The sequence below is a fragment of the Priapulus caudatus genome, unplaced genomic scaffold (assembly GCF_000485595.1).
Source record: "Priapulus caudatus unplaced genomic scaffold, Priapulus_caudatus-5.0.1 Scaffold314, whole genome shotgun sequence".
In the NCBI taxonomy this organism is placed as follows: Eukaryota; Metazoa; Priapulida; class Priapulimorpha; order Priapulimorphida; family Priapulidae; genus Priapulus; species Priapulus caudatus.
The window spans coordinates 243,618-266,078 of record NW_014577375.1 but is presented as its reverse complement, the minus strand read 5'-3'; the positions used below and the strand labels follow the sequence as shown (position 1 = coordinate 266,078).

Here is a 22,461-nt window from a genome sequence, read left to right as displayed (position 1 = left end):
GTAATACTCTTACTAGGACATTAAAATTAACCGTTTACTAACTCTAATTTAGGCATTAGGAACTTGAAATGGCGTACCCCGGTTTTAAACCGCAAATAACTAGGTTTTGACCAGGAAATTAACCATTTACTAACTTTAATTTAGACATTAAGAACTGAAATGGCGTACCCAGATTATAAACCGGAAATAACCAGGTTTTAACCAGGAAATTAGCCGTTTATACTAACTCTAATTTAGACACTAGGAACTTAAAATGGCATAACCAGGTTTTAAACCGGAAATAACCAGGTTTGAACCAGGAAATTAACCGTTTATTAACTCTAATTTAGGCATTAGAAACTTAAAATGGCGTACCCAGGTTTTAAACCAGAAATAACCAGGTTTTAACAAGGAAATTAACTGTTTACTAACTCTAATTAAGACATTCTGAACTTAAAATGGCGTACCCTGGTTTCGCACGACCTTGAGCGTCAAGGTCGACGGTCGGAACACCGAGTCGCACGAAGCGAGTGAACAGCGCCTGCTCCATGTTGGAATACTTCTGGAATGCCATGTTCTTGATGACCGGCGGAAGCTGATGATGATCGCCGATCATGATCCAGCGCTTCAAACGACTGAAGCCATCCTCGGGATTCTGCACATAAAAAAGGCGATACATGTAGATGATCTAAAGAATATTAATTTTGATAAAAAGCCACATAAATGTTAACCTGAAAGCGGCTGGGCAACGTCGCCCCTCGCAGCTGCAGCAGCAGCGGGAAAAATGCTTAACTTTAAGTTTTTACGCTTAGCTTTAAGTTTTTATGCTTCAAGTTTCGCTTAGCAAGCAAGCCTCAGAAGCATATTACAAACCATTAAACAAGGTATACGACAGTAATTTCAGAACCGACCGCACCTGCATCAGCAGTGGGATGAACGCTTAAGCCCGGCGCACATTGCCGAACATTTTGCTCAAAAACATTATCGTAGCAATGTTCCATGAAATGTTCGGCAATGTGCGCAGTGCGGTGAAAAAAGTCGCCGAACATTTTTTCCGAACAATGTTTCTGAAGATCGGAAATGTTTGATATCTCGAACATTGTTTGTCGAATGTTCGTCAATGTGCACTGAATGTCGAACAATTCTAGGAACATTTGTAAAGTAGTAACCAATAGCAGCACGATATGTGGTGACATGATTTTTGTGTACAATATGGCGTCTGCTATATCGCTGCCAGAAGTGTGGACTTTTGAAAAGAAAGAGATTATGGTCGAAATGCCCTGTCTAAAATTAGTAGTTGTTAAAATTCTCTTGTGCAAACTGGGCATCGCCATTCACGCTGATCCCGTGACTCTTTACAACACAGCTACTAGACGGCGCCACGAGGTTGTTCGCTGCAAAATGTTCGGCAATGTGCGCTCGGCAATTGTTCACCCGCACATTGCCAGACAAAAACATTTATTCGGACGAACATTTGTTCGGGAACATGTTCGGCAATGTGCGCCAGGCTTTAGCTTTAATTTTTACGCTTCAAGTTTCGCTTAGCAAGCAAGCCTCAGAAGCATATCGCAAACCATTAAACAAGGTATACGACAGTAATTTCAAAATGATGGCGGCGTCACTTCTCATACCTGCAGCAGCATGGGGATAAAGTTTTTACGCTTAGCTTAAAGTTTTAACGCTTTAAGTTTTTACGCTTAGCTTTAAGTTTTAACGCTTTAAAGGCATAATAGGTCCATTGATTATGCAATGTTAACGAATGCTAGAATAACTGGCACCTTGTGTAGTTAATAAGTACATTACCTTATAGCCAAACGCATATTAGTTTGTCCAATATCACTGCTAATTACTAAGAAATGTCTAATTGAAATCTGTAAATCTGGTAATCTGGCGCCAACGCTAAATTGTTTGCCAAGCAAAATAGCCTCGAAACGGTTAGGTGACGTCCCATGTTGCTATGGGTGTTGAGCAGAGAATTGTTTGTCCCGGGATGCTTATAACGACTAATGAGCTCGTAGAATGTATCTCTGGGTGTATTCTCGGTATTGAGGCAAGTAAATAACCGTGGGTGCTAATGAACGGGTACCCACATGTCTTCAATTTCGGACACAGGTGTATTCGTTTGACCAATATACGTAAATACGCGTGGTGCCATCTGCTTTCCATGTTTAGTCTGTGGCCGTGGTTAGTCCGCGATCCCACCATAGTGTTGGGCCCCAACACAGCCTACTTCATTATCACGAGCGTCCGTGATTCGTACGTGGATTCCACGTTCATTACAATCAGAGCTACTATTACGTATACAGTTACGGTACTGTACTATCGCTAGCATTGCGTACTGCCGAGCATGCGTGCGAAAATGTCCGGTGCACTATAAATCTGTATCACACCCGCTTCGCAGGCAGCATTTCGAAACTGTAAACAACTCAGTCAACTGATTTCTTGGACTGCGGATTTCAATCAGACATTTCTTAGTAACCAGCAGTGATATTGGACAAACTAATACGCGTTTGGCTATAAGGTAATGTACTTATTAACTACACAAGGTGCCAGTTACTCTAGCATTCATCAACATTGCATAATCAATGGGCCTATTATGCCTTTAAGATTTTATGCTTAGCTTTAAGTTACCATTAAACAACGTATACGAGAATAATTTCGGAATAATGGCCAATTCTCCTACCTGCAGCAGCAGCGGGATGAAGGTCTCAATCTCAAGGATCTGCGCCGCCTCCTCCATGAGGATGTTGTCATACTTGAAGCCGAGCTCCACCAGGTCGCGCCGCTTCAGCGCAGCGTGCGTGCACGTCATCGCGATCACCTTCGCCTCCTTAACGAGCAGATACTTGGAGCGATCGAGGCCGCTGCGTAGTAGCTCAAACGCGCGAAACTCCTGCGGGGCGACGGCAACGCAATACGACGTGAGACGATATCAAGTCCATAATAGAAAATCTATTTTTCAATTATGGACTCTTGATGATATTATATCATGATTATATTGATGTACATGTATCTGAATGAATGCTATTTCTATCTTTGCAGATAACCGTGGTCATTGTTAAATAAACAATTGACTAATAGACAGCATTCTTATTTAGACGTGTGAAGCGTAGCGGGATCTGTCGGCCCGCATACGCGACAACGGGGCCGGCGCGGCGATGTCAGCGTTACCCGGTGGGAGAATTTTGGTTGAACGAAAGTTGGTATATACTAATACGCCCTAAGGTGCCCTCAAATGCATTGTGAGCACAAAAATCTGATTGTGATCTGTACTTAACCCCTTATCTTAGCACGCCAAGGGGGGGGGGACCTACCATATTCTTAATAAAGGGCCCTCACTGACAATTTTCCTTAGCAGAGGGACACTCATGGATCATTTCCTCAGTAAGGGTGCCTCAATGACAATTTACTTATCAGAGAAACACTCACAGAATATTTTCTTAGCAGGGGGACACCCTCACTGATTGTTTCCTTATTGAGGGTTGCCCTCTCCGGGCCTCCCTTACATGAACGCTACCATTACCATTAATTAATAATAATTAATAAATTAATAAATTAATTAATGTAATGTACCCATGAGCAGCTGCCCGCACCTTGAGTTTATTAACCTCGAGTTAAATTAAAAAAAATAATTAAAAATAAAAAGAATTTAATAAATAATAATAAATAATTTAAACATCACTGCGCACCTCGAGTTGCGTGAAGATCTTCGTGACGTGACGGAAGCAGCCCTCGGCGATATCAAAGTCCTCCGTGTATGAACAGCCCTTGAAGACCGGCTGCGGTGCATTCTCAAAGAACTTGGCGAAGGGAAACAGATCGCCCACGGCGGCCGCAGCCACCTCCTTCCCCGGTTTCTCCTTCACCTTGCTAATGTACTCCTCCCACCTGGACAGGACCTGTTCGCATGTGGCGTGCAACAAGTTTAGGAAACCGCGGGCGGTGATGCTCGAAAGATGTTTTTGCATTTTATTCTACGACTTTATATACAACGTCTTACTTTCACCTTGTCACTGCCTTATGTGCCATCTAGGCACCTACGAGAGATAACTAAACTAACCAAGTTTCACCAGGTATGGATCGTATCAAGGATGGATTAATTACAGCCAAATATTATTTCTGTATATATTCATATTCGTTCTCTTATTTATTTATTCAGTCCCCTTCTTACCTGCTGCAAGTAGCAACATTGTCCTACGCTTTCACCTGGTACAGGTAGCAACCACACCCTGCACTTAGCTGGTACAGGTAGCAACCACACCCTGCACTTAGCTGGTACAGGTAGCAACCGACACACTGAACTTAGCTGGTAGACGGTAGCAACACAGACCCTGCACTAGTGGTAACAGGTGCAACCACACCCTGCACTCACCTGGTAAAGGAACAACCACACCCTAACACTTTAGCTTGTACGGTACGCAACCACAGCCCCCTGCACTATCTGGTACACGGTAGCAACCATCACCCTGCGCACTCAACCTGGTACACAGTAGCACCACACCCTGCAGTCATCCTGTACAGGTAGCCAACACACACCTGCACTCATACTGTAGCTTAGGAGCAACCAACACCGCTGCACTTAGGGCTGGTACAAGGTAGCAACCATCACCGCATGCCTCCACCACCCGTGGTACATCCCATAGAACCACACACTGCACTCATCTGGTACAGTAGCTAACCAACCGCTGCATCACACTGTACAGTCACAACCACACCCTACACTTAGCTGGTACCAGGTATCCAACACACCCTCACTTAGCTGGTATCATGGTGCAACCACACACAGCACTCAATCTGACATCGTAGCACCCCCCTGCTACGCCATCTGGATACAGGTACGCAAACCACACTGCCCTGCACTTATACTGGTACAGGTACACCAACAACCCTGCACTCCCCGTGAGTACAGAGCAACAACCTGCAACTCACCGTATACAGGTAACAACCAACCTGAACTCACCTGGTAGCGTAGCAACCACAGCCCTGCACTTAGCTGGATAAAAACGACAAGAGACAACCACACCGCTGCACTATTGTACAGGGTAGCAACCCACACCCTGCACTTAGTTGGTAGGCAAGGTGACAACACAACCTGACAATCACTGGTAAAGTAGAACCACACCCTGCAGCATTAGCTGAGTACAGGAGCAAACCACCACCCTGCACTTAGCTGCTACAGGTAGCAACCACCAACTGACACTTAGCTTGCAACAGTAGCAACACATAACGTGCACACGAACTGTCAGGTAGCAACCACAACACCTGGTACAGGGAGAATGACCTACGGCCCGTCGTCGCCGTGAACGAGAACGTCGCCAGCACGCCGACGAGCTCTCCTGGAGCCGGGGATCAGTCGCGAGAAGCTCGAGACGCTGGCGAGGACAGAAGTTGGACTCGTCCGTATCGCTGAATCATCTCTTCTCGAGCGACCCTTCGCGTGGCGAGACAGGAGCAGGTGTCGCTCATTGCGATGTGCCAGCGCCATAGCTAATCTTCTCCAAACAGCGTTAGCGCGTGCGATATGTTTGTTTATGATTTTATTAATTAATTACAATTTTATTATTATTATTGATTAAATTAAACTGATTACTACTTATATATTATGTTATTAAGTATGATTACAAATTTTTGTATATTTATGATTTAAGTGTACTAGTTGTATTTTACATGTAGTAAAATACGCACACTTACTGTACTTCAACTTACTATTGCACCTACAACGCAGACTACACACTCATGATATACAAGACTAAACTAACAAGGCAAAAGAAATCAGCGAGCAAGGAACAAACTTATACAAAGAACAGATACCTACACTTATAAAAAACTGTAAAGAGAAACTAGAGGCAGAAGAAGCATGTATAATACGCATATGGGACGCCATAGAATGTAGGCAAATAAGAACATGTCTGTACCTGTTGGAATGTGTCAACGATGATGTTCTTTGCCGGGAAAGTTATGATAGATGTTGAGAGATCTGAACGCAACATCTGGCTTGCCTTCCGCGACAACACCTGCACGCAGCAAACAAACAATCAATTTATTAAACTCAACAAACAATAAGCTCTATTATAACAGCCATTCAACATCATGTTTTTCCGCCTTCAGCAAGCCTAGCGTCCAATTTGTCACAATACGGTATCGTTTAGGACAAGTCAACGATTTTACTGTAAAAGTGCATTGTGTATAAGTAAAATGAAAACGATGTGAAAACGCACTGCGCCATCATAAAGAAACACTGGCACATGAACAATTTAAATCTAATCAAACAAAAAATAACATCACAATGCAGAAGGGGGACGCTAAACCAATTTACCATATCATTCGAAACGAACAAAGCGTACATAGTCAGGACCAGCTCATGAAGATCTAAGGCTTAACTTGCGTGGGAGTGAAGGCCACCGGTGTTTTTTTTCTGCTGGCTTGTAAGCGTAACGGTCCCCGATGGGTATGCGTGAGATTCGACAACGAGTTTCGCCTGCTGCGGCTTGGGGCCGATCGAGATCAAACCTGCCGTTTCGTTGTCGGTTTCAACATCTCGTGACAGGTCACCTCTAGATAAATATGGCAGTTAGTAACCAAAGACGAGGGGGGGGGTGTACTACTTAATTTTACTTTAATGGCATTTGCGTTTCTAGTTTTTAGAAGTTCGCGCATTTTTTTTTAGTTTTTTCTGGATACCTCACAGTGAAACTGCACGAGTGGTTAACAATTCTGTAGAGAGTAATTGACTCGATGGATCGTTCAAGACAAAAACCCCCTGGGATTCAACAGCATGTTATATATTCTGATCTTAGCTATAAATAGATTTAGTTGGTTAGCATTGATGCACCTTTTAGTAATAGATGTAGCATTTTCATACACGATACGTTTTTATTAGTATTTACTTACGAAAAGGAAAGGGGTGAGTGACCTTTTCGCAGTTACGGATTTGTATCCGCGAAAAATACAGAGCACGCTAAAATGTTAATGAATGTATCCTGGTAAAAAAAATTTATTAAAAATGCTTTTACTCTAAATCATTAAAATTAATCTCAAAACATTACTATAAAATTTCGATGGATTGGTACCTGAATGGCGGGATTCAATTTGGTCATTCACACTTGGTAATGACTTTTGTGCCTCAGGAAAACTTGATCTGAGTTTCCAAGTTAGAAACGTGTCATACAGTCAGTGCGCTACTATGATTCGGCATACTGTAAAATCCAGCACAGTGTACAGACCAGTCCCCAATTAATTGATATGGCCTCTGCTAAAAATAGCACAAAAACTGCGGCACAGCAATGCTGAGCGACAAACACAAACACCACCACACAGGCAGCAGAGCAGCCTACGCATGCACGCACTGCACGCACTACGCACCACACACACCTATATAGAATGAACACATACGCTGTACTAATATACAACCAAGAATCCATTTGATTCAGCATCCTGATAATTCACAAGACACAATAGATCAATACTTCATTAATTGAAAATGGAGAATTTTCCAGGATGCTCAACGTGCTGATTAGATAGCACGCAGGACATTACACAGATCTATTACAATAACGTAAGCCATTTACAATTCACATTTGAACAATTGATGATAATAACATGATATTTTTGAACCAATGAAATACACAAAACAAACTACAATTACACCGCGCCTTCTGAATAGGAGCATATCCGGAAGCAGTGGAGCAACATGGGGGACGATCACATTAAGTGTTACCTAGTAAATTAATAATTAATTATCACTATGGAGTTATTCACAAGGTCTCTGATCCATCACATATCTGTGAGTAATTGGGCAAGAGGCTGGGTCTTGCGAGCCAAGAATTGGATGATCCGCTGCAGCCAAGTGCCGGCAATACACACTTACCGTTATACTAGTTGATAGGTGCCTCCAGCACCGACGTTTGCAAGTTGTTGCTCTTTGGTTTCCGCCTCAATGAGGATATCTGAAAGGACTCGTAACATCCTGCAGTAAACAACAATATTTAGAAAAATAAAAATAATATATATATGATTTGCAATGATATAATTAAATATATAAATATATATAACAAATATATATAAAATATATAAATATATAATTAATATATAAGTAATATATATATGCTGTGGGTGCGGGCGCATAAAAATTCACCACACGAGATGCAAAGCCTGGCAGAATATTTTCGTCATTTCCAATAGACACATATTACCCTTAATAACTGGAAATTGAATGATACATTACTTATAAATCCGATTTAATCATAGATATGATTCGACCCATCAGAAACTACATCTGAAAAAGTGTGTTGGAGAACATCAAGCGAAGTATATGTGTCAAAGTTAGGAAGAGGAAAGCACCATCTCCTCCTAAGAGAACACTTTCTCATGTACATGCTGTATACTGTTATCAGTCGAGGCCACAACTCCAACCGAATGCAAGTTCTGGGGTAGCAGGGCGCAGTTCTGGTGTCGCACCGATTCCTGTAACACCCACAAATAGTTTCAGACAATTATAACTTGTAATGCATAGACTTGCGAAATTAGACGCTACACACACATAGCTGATGACAAGCTGGCCATAACCAATCAGTATGCTACGGTAGGGTGTCTAAAAACATTGTGCAAAACATATAGACATAGGTATACAGCAACTGGTGCTTGACCAGGATTGGAGGCAATACCGCAATGCGTTGAATCTGATCCATGTGCACGCTCGACAGAAGCATCGCAGGCAAATGTGCAAGATTTAAATATTCATTTAAAGAAAAATCTGATACAAGATTAATTGAATTTAATTGAAGATAAAAAATAATTGATTTTCCAAGAATTACTAATTTCATGAAATTCCATGAAAGGTAAACATACGAGACGTGAAAATTCGGATAGCAATCAGCACTATTTCATGTGTCTATTGTGTTCAACTCAATCCCCCTGCACACCACCTTCGCTCATCCAGCTCTCCACTCGACATTCCATCTACATCTGCGCCGCGACTGCACGCACAGGCCTGCTGAGTACAACGCTCCTGCAGGCTAGAGCGCGTTCGATGCTGCGGCTGGCCTCACATCACCAGGAAGCAGCAACATCATGCTTCGCAGAGCTGAAGAGGTAATAAAGAATGACAGCCGTCGCTCGCTGTGGGATTGGATCGCCGTGCGCTTTATGTATGCACACGCCCATCACACATACACACACTAGACGAATCTAACACCAACAATACACATAACGCACATACACATGCAGAAAAAGCTCGATCGCCTCACTGAACATATAACACATGCATCTCAACAACATAAACATACTGACCAGAAAACACAGCATCGCACTGCACAACATCACACATCGCACTCACAACATCACACATCGCACGCACAACATCACACATCGCACTCACAAGCTCACGTACGCAACAAGAATCTGTTGGATCGACAGCTTACGGCACAAACTTAACTCAGTGAGACTGTCACAGCAAAACCGCTCGTGCATGGGTCGGTTAAAGCAGCCGATATACGGTAAACACTTCTGGTAAAACTACTGTATTGACTGAGTAGACAGCCTACCTGCATATTACGAAAAACAATATCGGATTCGAAAAATAATATCAGATTCGGAAAAACAATATCGGAGTCAGAAAAACAATATCGGTCTCAACGACATTTGTCGGACGCATTTCTCCATCGCCACGACGGAATAAATTTCACGAATGCAGGGAACGTGTTGTTAGCCGATGAGCGGTGCTGACGAAATGGTCGGGTACACGACTATAGTTTCCTTAATTACTCGACAGCTGCTAAGGAGACTCGTTACCTTCCCACTCTTTCTTCACGTCGGCTCTGACGTTGAGAGTGAGCGTGACGTCGGCCCGCACGCTGGACGGCTGATTTTCACCGATGTTAGGCTTCGCGACCTTGAAAGACAGACGACGCGAAAGACGTGAAAATGTGCAAATGAAGGCATAACATCAATAACATAATATCATAACATCAGGAGTGAATAATAGGGATTATTATTCACTATTATTCACTATTAGTGCATGACGTGATAAATCGTTGAAATCTCATTGGATAACGCAGCAGGCACTATGAAGCGATAGTGCCCGCCTGAGCAGGCACTATTGCTTGCGCGACGCATTGTTATTATAACGCATTGTGTTTACGTCACGAATTTCCTGCGTCTGGGCGCCACGCAAGATTTTCGAACGGCGGTTGTGTTTGTGTCGAACGTTTTGTTACATCGAATGCACCGGCAAATTAGGGAGTATAATGAAGGTATATAAGCATGAAAAGTAGATTGCATAGTCATGTGATGCATAACATATTATTCACTATTATTACTATTTTCTATTATTCACTCCTGATAACATCATATCATTCAATAGGAAACTTGATGAACGGATGACGCGTAATTGTGTTTTTTCGTATTTTGCTAGCATCTTTCGGTGCCACCGCACACCTTCGACTGCAGCTCTATGTCTATATGGTGACCAGCTACTATCAGGAGTGTAAAATACACATACCTACATACACATACATATACAATGACAAATACTACGGTGACCAACACTTGCACCAGTTCTCTGCAAATGACCGGCAAAAGAAATGCACACTGGGCCTACCTCAACGACGCTGAAACCGATAATGGGCTGAGCCATTCTTGCCCATCCGCCGAAATAGCAGCTTTCATCTTCAGCTTTCCTGCAAAACACACAACGCACATAACATAATGTAGCTGAAATGCAAATTCCACAAGCTAACCTCGATCAATAGGTATTATTGAAATTCACACCAGAGAGGCTACTGCAAGGACTGCCAATGAAACTGCATTATGGCAGGTGTAACCATATTGGGCAGTTCGTTTACTCTCTTAAAGGAACAGTAGCCTCTAGGATTTTACTGCATACAACTGTATCTGGTACAGGTAGCAACCACACCCTGCACTTAGCTGGTACAGGTAGCAACCACACCCTGCACTTAGCTGCTACAGGTAGCAACCACACCCTGCACTTAGCTGCTACAGGTAGCAACCACACCCTGCACACACCTGGTACAGGTAGCAACCACACACACCTGGTACAGGTAGAAGTGACCCGCCGTCTCGCAGGTGTACGAGACGTCGCCAGGCACGCCGAGGCTCTCCTGGAGGCGGGCGACCTCGGCGAGAAGCTCGAGACGCTTGGCGAGGACAAAGTTGACTCGTCCGTATCGGCTGAAGTCCTTCTCTGTCTCGAGCGACTCCTCGCCGTGGCCGAGACGCAGCAGGTGTCGCTCATCGATGTCCAGCGCCATGATCTTCTCAAACAGCTGGTTGAGCGCCTGCAGATATTTTGTTATGATTTTATTAATTCGATTACAATTATATTATTATTTTATTAAGTTGATTACAATTTTTGCATTATTTTATTGATTTACGTGTACTAGTTCGTATTTTACATGTAGTAAAATACGCACACGTTACTGTATTTCACTACTATTGCACCTACACGCAGACAAACACATCATGATATACCAGACTAATAGCAGAGCAAAGGAAAATCAGCGAGCAACCAAACTACACAAACAAGACTACACTACACTATAAAAAACTGTAAGAGAAACTATAGCACAGAAGAAGCATGTATACGCATATGGGGACGCCATAGCATGTAGCAATAGGACATGTGCTGTACCTGGTTGGAATGTGTCACGATGAGTGTTCTTTGCTCGGGGAAGTTATGATAGATGTTGGAGATGATCTGAACGGCAACATCTGTCTTGCCTGTTCCCGGCGGACCAACCACCTGCACGCAGCAACCAGAAACACATCAATTATTTAGCTCCCAACCAAACCAATCAGCTCTATTCTAACACCATTCCAAACATCATGTTTTTCCCTTCAGCAAGCCTAGCTGTCCAATTTTGTCACAATACGACTCGTTAGAGAAAGTCAACGATTTTACTGTAAAAGTGAGTGTGTATACGTAAAATGAAAGAGAATGTGAAAAAGGCAACGGCGCCATCACAAAGAAACACTGCACATAAACAATTTAAATCTAATTAAACAATAAAAAATCACATCATCACGAACGCTAATAACCAAATTTACCACTTCATCGAAACGAACAAGATGGCGTACCATAGTCAGGCCAGGCTGCATGCCAGATCTAATGGCTTCAACTTGCGTGGGAGTGAAGGCCACCGTGTTTTTTTTCGGCTGGCTGTAAGCGTACGGCCCCCGATTGGGTATGACGTGAGATTCGACAACGATTTCCCTGCTGGCCGGCTTGCCGGAGTCCGAGTCAACCTGCCGTTTCTTGTCGGTTTCAACCTCCGTGAAGGTCAACCTAGATAAAATAGTGCAGTTAGTAAGCAAAGACGAGGGGGGGGGGGTAATACTAATTTACTTTAATAGGCAATGCGTTTCTAGTTTTTATGAGTTTTCCCATTATTTTTTTATTTTCCTGGGATATCACGTGAAACTGCAACGAGTGTTAACATTTCTGTAGGATGGTTAGATTAGACTGATGGGATCGCGTGGCAAGACAAAAAACCCGGATTCAACAGCCTGTTATATATCTTAGCTATAAAATAGATGTTAGTTGGTTAGCATTGATGCAGCTTTTAGTAAATAGATGAAGCATTCTTTCATACACAGATGGATTTTATTAAGTATTTTACTTACGAAAGGGAAAGGGGTGCGTGACCCTTTTCCAGGTTACGATTTGTATCGCGGAAACAACTACAGAGCGCTAAAATATTTAATCATGTTATCTTAAAAAAAAAATTTTTATTAAAAATCTTTTATCCTAAATCTTAAAATTAATCTCAAAACATTACTATAAAATTCGATGGATGTTTACCTGAATGGCGGATTCAATTTCTGGTCACTTTCACACTTGGTAATGACTTTGTGCTCAGGAAAACTTGATCTGAGGTGTTCCAAGTTGAGAAACGTGTCATTCCAGTCCAGTGTCGCTACTTGATTCGGCATCCTGTAAAATCCACCAGTGTACAGACCAGTCCCCAATTAATTGATATGGCCATCTAAAAATAGCACCAAAACTGCGCACGCATGCTCGCACACACACACACACACACAATGACACACAGGCACAGACAGACACGCATGCACGCACGCACGCACGCACGCACGCACGCACGCACGCACGCACGCACGCACGCACGCACGCACACACACACACACAACCACACACACACACACACACACACACACACACATATATATAGCATTGGACACATACCGTACTATATACACAAGAATCACCATTTGATTCAGCATCCTGTACCATTCAGCAGACACAATAGATCAATACTTCATTAATTGAAATGGTGACATTTTCCAGGATGGCTCAACGTGCTTGATTAGATAGCACCAGGACATTACACAGATCTATATACAATACTAAGATTACAATCACAATTTGAACAATGTAATATATGAATATTTTATGAACAATTTGAAATACACAAAACAAACTACAATTACACTCGGCTTCTGAATAGGAGGCACTTCCCGGAACAAGGCAACATGGGGAATGATCACAAAGTGGTTACTAGTAGTAATTAATAATTAATTATACACGTATGGCGTTATTCACAAGCCTCTAGATCCAGCACATACTTGGAGTAGTGGGCAGAGGCTGGGTCTCCGTAGCCAAGAATGATGTCGTGCAGCCAGTCCGGCACTACACACTCCGTGTTCATTAGATCTCTGATAGTCTCCAGCACCGCTTTGAAGTTGTTCTCCTTGGGTTTCCGCCTCATGAGGATATTGAAAGACTCGTATACATCCTGCGGTAAAAAAAAAATATTTAGAAAAATAAAATAATATATATATATTAAATATATACAAAATATATAAATATATATATAAAATATATATAAAATATATAAATATATATAAAATATATAAATATATATATATATATATGTGTGTGAGGGCACATAAAAAATTCACGACGATTTGCATCAGCCTGCGCAGGAATAGATTTTCTCAATTTCCAATAGCCACATATTACCTTTAATAACTGAATATTAAAGATACATTCTTAGCAAATCCATTAATCATAGATATGATTCGACACGAACTACATGCATGAAAAAGTGTTTGGCGGACATCGCAAAGATATGTGTCAAAGTGAGGATAAGGAAGCACCTCTCCTCCCTGAGCAACTTTTTCCATGTCCATTTGATAACTGGTTACAGTCGAGCCCACTGCGCCAGGTTCTGGTGTAGCCAGGAAGTTCTGGCGTCGGCCGATTCCTGTATACACCACAAATATTCAGCAATTATAACTACTGTAAATGCATGCACGTGCGAATCGACCTATCCACCTAGCTTGATTGACAAGCTGCCATAACCAATCAGTACTGCAGTAGTGTTCTAAACATGTGCAAACATATAACATCAGGTACAAACTGGGTGTGCTTGACCGACTTGGAGGCAATACGCATGCGTGATCATCACGCTCAGGCAGGCAGGCAAATTGCAACATTTGTAAATTTCATTAAAAAAATCTTGAATACAAAATTAATTGAATTTTAATTGAAATAAAAAATAATTGAATTTTTTCCAAATTAAACTAAAATTTCATGAAATTCATGTAAAGTAAACTACGAGACGTGAATAATTCGATGGCAGCAGCACTACTTCATTGTCGTCTTCGTGGCAACCAATCCTCCCCACACACACCTTCCTCTATCAGCTTCCCCTCCTCGTCCAGCATTCCCTCTATCTCGCAGCCGCGCACGCCACCACAGGCCTGCCTGAGGTACAAACGGCTCCTGCAGGCTGAAGCGCGTTCGATGGCCTGGTGGGCCTCACCATACACAGGAAGGCAACATCATGCTTCCTCAGAGCTGAAAGGTAATAAAGAAATGTAGCAGCGTCGCTCGCTGTGGGGATTGGATCGCCTCGCGCTTTATGATTGCACACGCCACACTCACAACATCACACATCACACTCACAACATCACACATCGCACTCACAAACATCACACATCGCACTCACAACATCACAACATCACACATCGCACGCACAACATCACACAATCCGCACTCACAAGCTCACGTACGCAACAAGAATCTGTTGGATCGACAGCTTACGGCACAAACTTAACTCAGTGAGACTGTCACCTAAAACGCCTCGTGCATGGGTCGGTTAAAGCAGCCGATATATGGTAAACACTTCTGGGTAAAACTACTGTATTGACTGAGTAGACAGCCTACCTGCTATTTACGAAAACAATATCGGATTAGGAAAATAATATCAGATTCGGAAAAACAATATCGGAGTCAGAAAAACAATATCGGTCTCAACGAAATTTGTCGGACGGCATTCTCCATCGCCACGACGGAATAAATTTCACGAATGCAGGGAACGTGTTGTTAGCCGATGAGCGGTGCTGACAAATGGTCGGGTACACGACTATAGTTTCCTTAATTACTCGACAGGCTGCTAAGGAGACTCGTTACCTTCCCACTCTTTCTTCACATCGGCTCTGACGTTGAGAGTGAGCGTGACTCGGTCCCCGCACGCTGGACGGCTGATTTTCACCGATGTTAGGCTTCGCACCTTGAAAGACAGATGGACGCGAAAGACGTGAAAATGTGCAAATGAAGGCATAACATCAATAACATAATATCATAAATCAGGAGTGAATAATAGGGATTATTATTCACATTATTCACTATTAGTGCATGACGTGATAAATCGTTGAATCTCATTGGATAACGCAGCAGGCACTATGAAGCGATAGTGCCGCCTGAGCGCGGCACTATTGCTTGCGCGACGGCATTGTTATTATAACACATTGTGTTTACGTCACGAATCTCCTGCGTCTGGGCGCACGCAAGATTTTTCGAACGGCGGTTGTGTTTGTGTCGAACGTTTTGTTACATCGAATGCACGGCAAATTAGGGAGTATAATGAAGGTATATAAGCATGAAAAGTAGATTGCATAGTCATGTGATGCATAACATATTATTCACTATTATTACTATTTTTCTATTATTCACTCCTGATAACATCATATCATTCAATAGGAAACTTGATGATGCAATGAACGGATGACGCGTAATTGTGTTTTTTCGTATTTCCGCTAGCATCTTTCGCGTGCCACCGCACACCTTCGACTGCAGCTCTATATGGTGCCAGCTACTATCAGGAGTGTAAAATACACATACTACATACACATACATATACATGACAAATACTACGGTGACCAACAACAAGGCCCTAACAATAATGCCCTTGCACCAGTTCTCTGCAAATGACGCGCAAAAGAAATGCACACTGGCCTACCTCAACGACGCTGAAACCGATAATGGGCTGAGCCATTCTTGCCCATCCGCCGAAATAGCAGCTTTTCATCTCAGCTTTCCTGCCAAACCACACAACGCACATAACATAATGTAGCTGAAATGCAAATTCCACAAGCTAACCTCAATCAATAGCTATTATTGAAATTCACACCAGAGAGGCTACTGCAAGGACTGCCAATGAAACTGCATTATGGCAGGTGTAACCATTTGGGGCAGTTCGTTTACTCTCTTAAAGGAACAGTAGCCTCTAGATTTTACTGCATACAACTGTACTTACTGTATAACAAATCGGTCTATACCCACACGTATTTGTTACCAGGATACCCAATTTAATGTTATAAATAATTACACATCAACGCTAAGAAATTTGAACGGCGCCATGACACCCGCGACCGTGCTGCCACCCCGACAAAGTTGCGTATTTGACCATTTATTTTGCAAGTTACAGACGAGGGCTAATCACAAAAGTGCAATATTTATTTATACCTAAATGCCTATTTAAAACGAACGATATTCATTTTAGGGCAAATTTATCCATATTATAACTGAAACTATATGTCGTTTTATAAGATATTACAATCCTTGCTTTTAAATGAATAAATAAGAAACACCCTCGGTCTGTAGCCCTTGGCTGGAAAGTGGTTTTGCGCAACTTATCAGATTGTGCGATTTGAGTGGCGCCACCGTCGTTGTAATCAAACTGTAGTCGTTAGTTTTAAAACATTTAAAAAAAATATTTCTAACGGTGATTGAACCATGAAACTTCTTATGTAGTGTAATTATAACCTAAATTAGCTGAAAATAACCCATGAACCTAGAGTAAACTCTCCCTTTAAGTAACCTATTGTGTACGCATAGAAACTTTAAGTTTGGGCCACAATTAAAAACATATTTGTTTGCCCTCACCTGACCCAGGCTGAAAAGTTTGGGTAGGTAGGTAGGCTTTTTTCTCTTTTTTGGGGGGGTCTTTTTACAAATTCAGCATGGTGTCTACATGCTCGGGTGTGCTTGTGTCGAGATACCTTTTATGTTGAATGTTTGTTTTGCATGGTACATATAATGTATCGCCTACAGGTTTATATAACGTACACTGATTAAATTAAATTTGTAAAAAAAAAAAACGGAAAAGACCAATAAAATTTTTTGAGTCGGCCCCTTTTTGGCGGGTCGGTCGGGTGAGGGCAAACAAACAATATTTTTATTATGGCCTTGGTCTCTAGTTCATCTTACCATGGCTTTAGTCTTCGTACTTGGTCTTCTACATCCTGACGTATCTCGTCTGAAATGAGAAGTGGTAGCCTATTATTACTACATCACAACTCTTTTCAATTACCTAGAACCAAAGATACGTTCTTTTTCAGCTATAACAAACTTTGGCCTTTTCCGAACAATAACGGTTCCTGTTGAATTAGGCCAGCAAATTCTGATTGGTTCATGAATAATAATGAACAGCGATACTGATTGATGATTGGTTCATCATCGTGTCCTCACGGGCCTGTTACTAACATCGCATTGGCTTTCAAAGTCTGACGAGTTTTAAATGAAGTATATGAACATGCCGGAGTTCCTGCGGTGTCAAACAATCTGGTTATTCGTAAAGTTTTTTATTCAATGTGATCTTGGCGATAAATATGAAGGGCAAAATATGTTATAAAAAACTTCAGTGGTGATTGGTCTATTGTCAACAACACAATAGCGATTATCTGACACCTTCTAATCCAGGATGATAGTGATCGAAGTTGTCTGACTGAAGGTGAGATCAAGGTGCAACACACCGTGCACAAAAACACAAAGGATCTAATAAACTTTCGTTCGAAGTTTGCGTGGGCCGGATGAGTGGTTCAACAAAAGTTTATGCCACCAGGGTGCACTATACAGGATTGAAACTCAGTTCAGGTCAAAAACCTCAGCGACATCAACAACAGAATGCCCAAAAATAACTCCGATTGCAAAGAATTATGCCATCTCGATGCAATTGCAAATGGAACGTTCAATGCAATAACAAAATATCACTGTTATGACCCTCGTTATAATGGACTTTCCTTTTATTTCCACACAGAGACCATTGCACATATGATACACTGCTGGTTAAATTTACTGTGTTGTATAACACTCACAATCACTAAAGGTGCGATGGAAAGATGGCGAAAGTGAAACACTACAGGTGAACTGTCACATAGATGCAGCCACACAACTATAGTCACCTATATGAAAAAGAGATATTTTTTTCTCCTACCAACAGCAACTCCTGCGAAATTCCCCCGCGGTTGGTAAACAGGTTGTGCTACCTACTCCTGTCTATATCTATGCATATATAATTAAGAGCCTATTATACTATTATTATAGTATTATGGGCTCCTGGTATAATATGTGTATTATCGCGTATAGACACACGGGAATTTTTTTATTTCTCAACAAGCTCATGTGCACGCATCAACTTAATAAAATAAATAAGGCCACCGCGTTGAAACTTTCTCATGCACAACCACGCACATCAAGTTTAATTGAATTACACACGTAGCATATTCCACGTGGTCTCATCGAATCACTATATGAAGTCACTGCGGGGTCAGTGCACGACAACGCGTCCGCTAATACGATTAAGTTCTAATTACGGATTAGACATCGTCGTGAAAATAGCGGCGACGCACGTCGCGTGACGCGGGCGCTCAATGAATCACGCACTAATCCCGCTGCCGACAACACAAACGCACACGCGCCTCCTCGGGTATTTTTGGTCAAATTTCATTTTCCTGCCACCTATAAATGCGAGAGCGATATTCACCGGGGCACTTCACTAGCACTGGGTTGGCCACTCTGACATCCTAGTCTACTTCTTCTTCCTGGTTGCCATTCTCCAGTTATCGGTAAGTGCCAACCTCTCGTTGTTGACTTCGGTTTAGCAAGGCGCGAAATTAGCACCGGGCCACCGGCATATGCCGGCAAATTATTTGGAGGGCCGGTGACATTGGGTTTCCGTGTTAGCGGGCACCTACATTTTTATTTATAGCATTAATGAGCAAATAGCCTACATTACTGTTTTACCTGATATCACGCCATAATTTATCAACATTTTATCAATTTGAAATCAAGAATGCAGCCGTGAAACATGACATTGATTTTACAACCAAAATTTGTGAGGGCTTGTAAATTATGGTGAGGGCTGGTAAAAAATGCTGTTACCAGCCCTCTGGGCCAGTGCAAACAAAATCTGAATTTCATGCCCTGGTTTAGTGTTGTGCGCGTTAACGTATTAGCAATCAGCGTACGAGACTCAGGCGGTAACAAGACTTGGACGCAAATCCACGCAAGGAGCTCGATATGGCGTTTGATAATGATTGATGATTGTTGATATAATTAATTATATTATATAATATATATTGAGTTAATATGTCGCGTGCGCATAATAATCTACCACTCCATTAGAGGCTGGTATTGGACGAGCAGGATTAAGTACTTGCTGTGAACTTTTTATATTTGAGAATAGAGACACTTAATACACAGAGAAGCTCGCGTACGCGTGAGTTCATATTCACTTCTTTGCTTCGTTATGATTAGATATAGCCATGCAATCTAGTAAATTAGAAACAGATCAACAACGAAACTGACGTGGTCGTTGTGCGTGAAATAGTTGCGGATATATCTTCTAGCTCTTATTTCTGAGATGCTTCTGAAACTCGTGTCTCAGAATGCTGATAAAACCTACCGGAAGAGAGGTTGTAAAGATAGCCAACATGTTATAGCGTCAACAGTCTATGTTAGTGACGACAACAGTTATGAGTTTTAGTCTCATAGTTCCATTGTCGCAGGGACTCTGCTAGGTGACAGTTACTACTCGATATCAATGCACCACCAGGCTGCGAAGGAATTCTTTTCGCTTTACTATACTTATTTATTATAAAATTTATTCATTATATTTATTTATTCATTATTTATTTATACTTTTATTTATTACTTTTAGCATAAGATTCGAGAGAAGATGACTTCGCCGATCCCACGCTGTCGCTCTTTTATTATTAAATATTATGATTATTTCTTGCTTCTGCTATTATTATTATGAATTGCTTATTATTATTACAAGCACTGACATTGAGTTCTGTCACTTCCAGGAGCTGCAGCAGATATGTGGACTCTCTCTCTGTGCGTGGTCTACCTCCTGACCAGCAGTGCTTGCATGATTCTGCCCGCGCAGCAGCACGTATCTGCCTACGTGATCAATATTGATGACACCGACTATCAGGTACCGTAGAGTAGAACCCCCCTTTAGTCTCCTGGGAGACACAGGTCATTTGTGAACTCCCTCCGTGTCGCTCGGTTGGTCGCCTCCCACTTCATTTCCCTTCAGGTGTAGCCCTTCTTCTTGTTGTCGTTCTTGTTGACTTCCGCCTCCGAGTCTCGCCTCCAGGTTGCTTTAGGCCTTCCTACCCGAATCAGGTACAGAGCCCCACCCCCCGAAATCACCCAACTTCTCTTTTCAATGATGCCTAATAAACGTAATCACACCGTCAGATGCGTAACATCGCACTCAACAGCTCAAGCTGTTAAGCAGTAAGTGTCACAAGCTTTGCAATTAGCGGTTACATCTAAGGGTGCCTCAGTTGATAACCGCCGCGCGTATTTTCGCTCATTAGGATGCCGCTCACAAGCCTTCACGTAAGCCTTGCATAATAACGCACTCACACCGTCAGATGCTTACCATCGCACCCAAGCAGTGTCACAAGCTTTGCACTTACATCAACACAGTGTCACAAGCTTTGCAGTTACATTAACACAGTGTCACAAGCTTTGCAGTTACATCAACGCGGTGTCACAAGCTTTTGCAGTACATCAACGCAGTGTCACAAGCTTTGCAGTTACATCAACGCAGTGTCACAAGCTTTGCAGTTACATCAACGCTAAATTCACGACGATTTGCATCAGCCTGCGCAGGAATAGATTTTCTCAATTTCCAATAGCCACATATTACCTTTAATAACTAGAATATTAAAGATACATTCTTAGCAAATCCATTAATCATAGATATGATTCGACATCGAACTACATGCATGAAAAAGTGTTTGGCGACATCGCGAAGATATGTGTCAAAGTGAGGATAAGGAAGCACCTCTCCTCCCTGAGCAACTTTTTCCATGTCCATTTGATACTGGTTACAGTCGAGCCACACTCGCCAGGTTCTGGTGTAGCCAGGAAGTTCTGGCGTCGGCCCGATTCCTGTATACACCACAAATATTTCAGCAATTATAACTTGTAAATGCATGCACGTGCGAATCGACCTATCCACCTAGCTTGATTGACAAGCTGCCATAACCAATCAGTACTGCGGTAGTGTTCTAAACATGTGCAAACATATAACATCAGGTACAAACTGGGTGTGCTTGACCGACTTGGAGGCAATACGCATGCGTGATCATCACGCTCAGGCAGGCAGGCAAATTGCAACATTTGTAAATTTCATTAAAAAAATCTTGAATACAAAATTAATTGAATTTTAATTGAAATAAAAAATAATTGAATTTTTCCAAATTAAACTAAAATTTCATGAAATTCATGTAAAGTAAACTACGAGACGTGAATAATTCGATGGCAGCAGCACTACTTCATGTCATCTTCGTGGCAACCAATCCTCCCTCCACACACACCTTCCTCTATCAGCTTCCCCTCCTCGTCCAGCATTCCCTCTATCTCGCAGCCGCGCACGCACCACAGGCCTGCCTGAGGTACAAACGGCTCCTGCAGGCTGAAGCGCGTTCCGATGGGCCTGGTGGGCCTCACCATCACCAGGAAGGCAACATCATGCTTCCTCAGAGCTGAAAGGTAATAAAGAAATGTAGCAGCGTCGCTCGCTGTGGGGATTGGATCGCCTCGCGCTTTATGATTGCACACGCCACACTCACAACATCACACATCACACTCACAACATCACACATCGCACTCACAACATCACACGTCGCACTCACAACATCACACATTGCACTCACAACATCACACATCGCACTCACAACATCACACGTCGCACTCACAACATCACACATTGCACTCACAACATCACACATCGCACTCACAACATCACACGTCGCACTCACAACATCACACATTGCACTCACAACATCACACATCGCACTCACAACATCACACGTCGCACTCACAACATCACACATTGCACTCACAACATCACACATCGC

At 42.3% G+C, this 22,461-nt stretch overlaps 1 protein-coding gene across 1 annotated transcript in view; it reads right to left on the bottom strand.

Annotated features, from left to right (window-relative positions):
• Positions 1 to 22,461, bottom strand: part of LOC106808926 (intron-binding protein aquarius-like) — a 54,786-nt gene that overhangs the window by 5,238 nt on the left and 27,087 nt on the right. Inside the window, 17 exon segments of the mRNA XM_014811847.1 lie at positions 447 to 634; positions 2,663 to 2,872; positions 3,669 to 3,878; positions 11,028 to 11,273; positions 11,627 to 11,737; positions 12,073 to 12,280; positions 12,797 to 12,928; positions 13,579 to 13,748; positions 14,113 to 14,151; positions 14,153 to 14,219; positions 14,645 to 14,712; positions 14,714 to 14,762; positions 14,764 to 14,815; positions 15,431 to 15,479; positions 15,481 to 15,530; positions 16,250 to 16,338; positions 17,510 to 17,558. Of these exon segments, the coding sequence (XP_014667333.1) occupies positions 447 to 634; positions 2,663 to 2,872; positions 3,669 to 3,878; positions 11,028 to 11,273; positions 11,627 to 11,737; positions 12,073 to 12,280; positions 12,797 to 12,928; positions 13,579 to 13,748; positions 14,113 to 14,151; positions 14,153 to 14,219; positions 14,645 to 14,712; positions 14,714 to 14,762; positions 14,764 to 14,815; positions 15,431 to 15,479; positions 15,481 to 15,530; positions 16,250 to 16,338; positions 17,510 to 17,558 (1,987 nt within the window).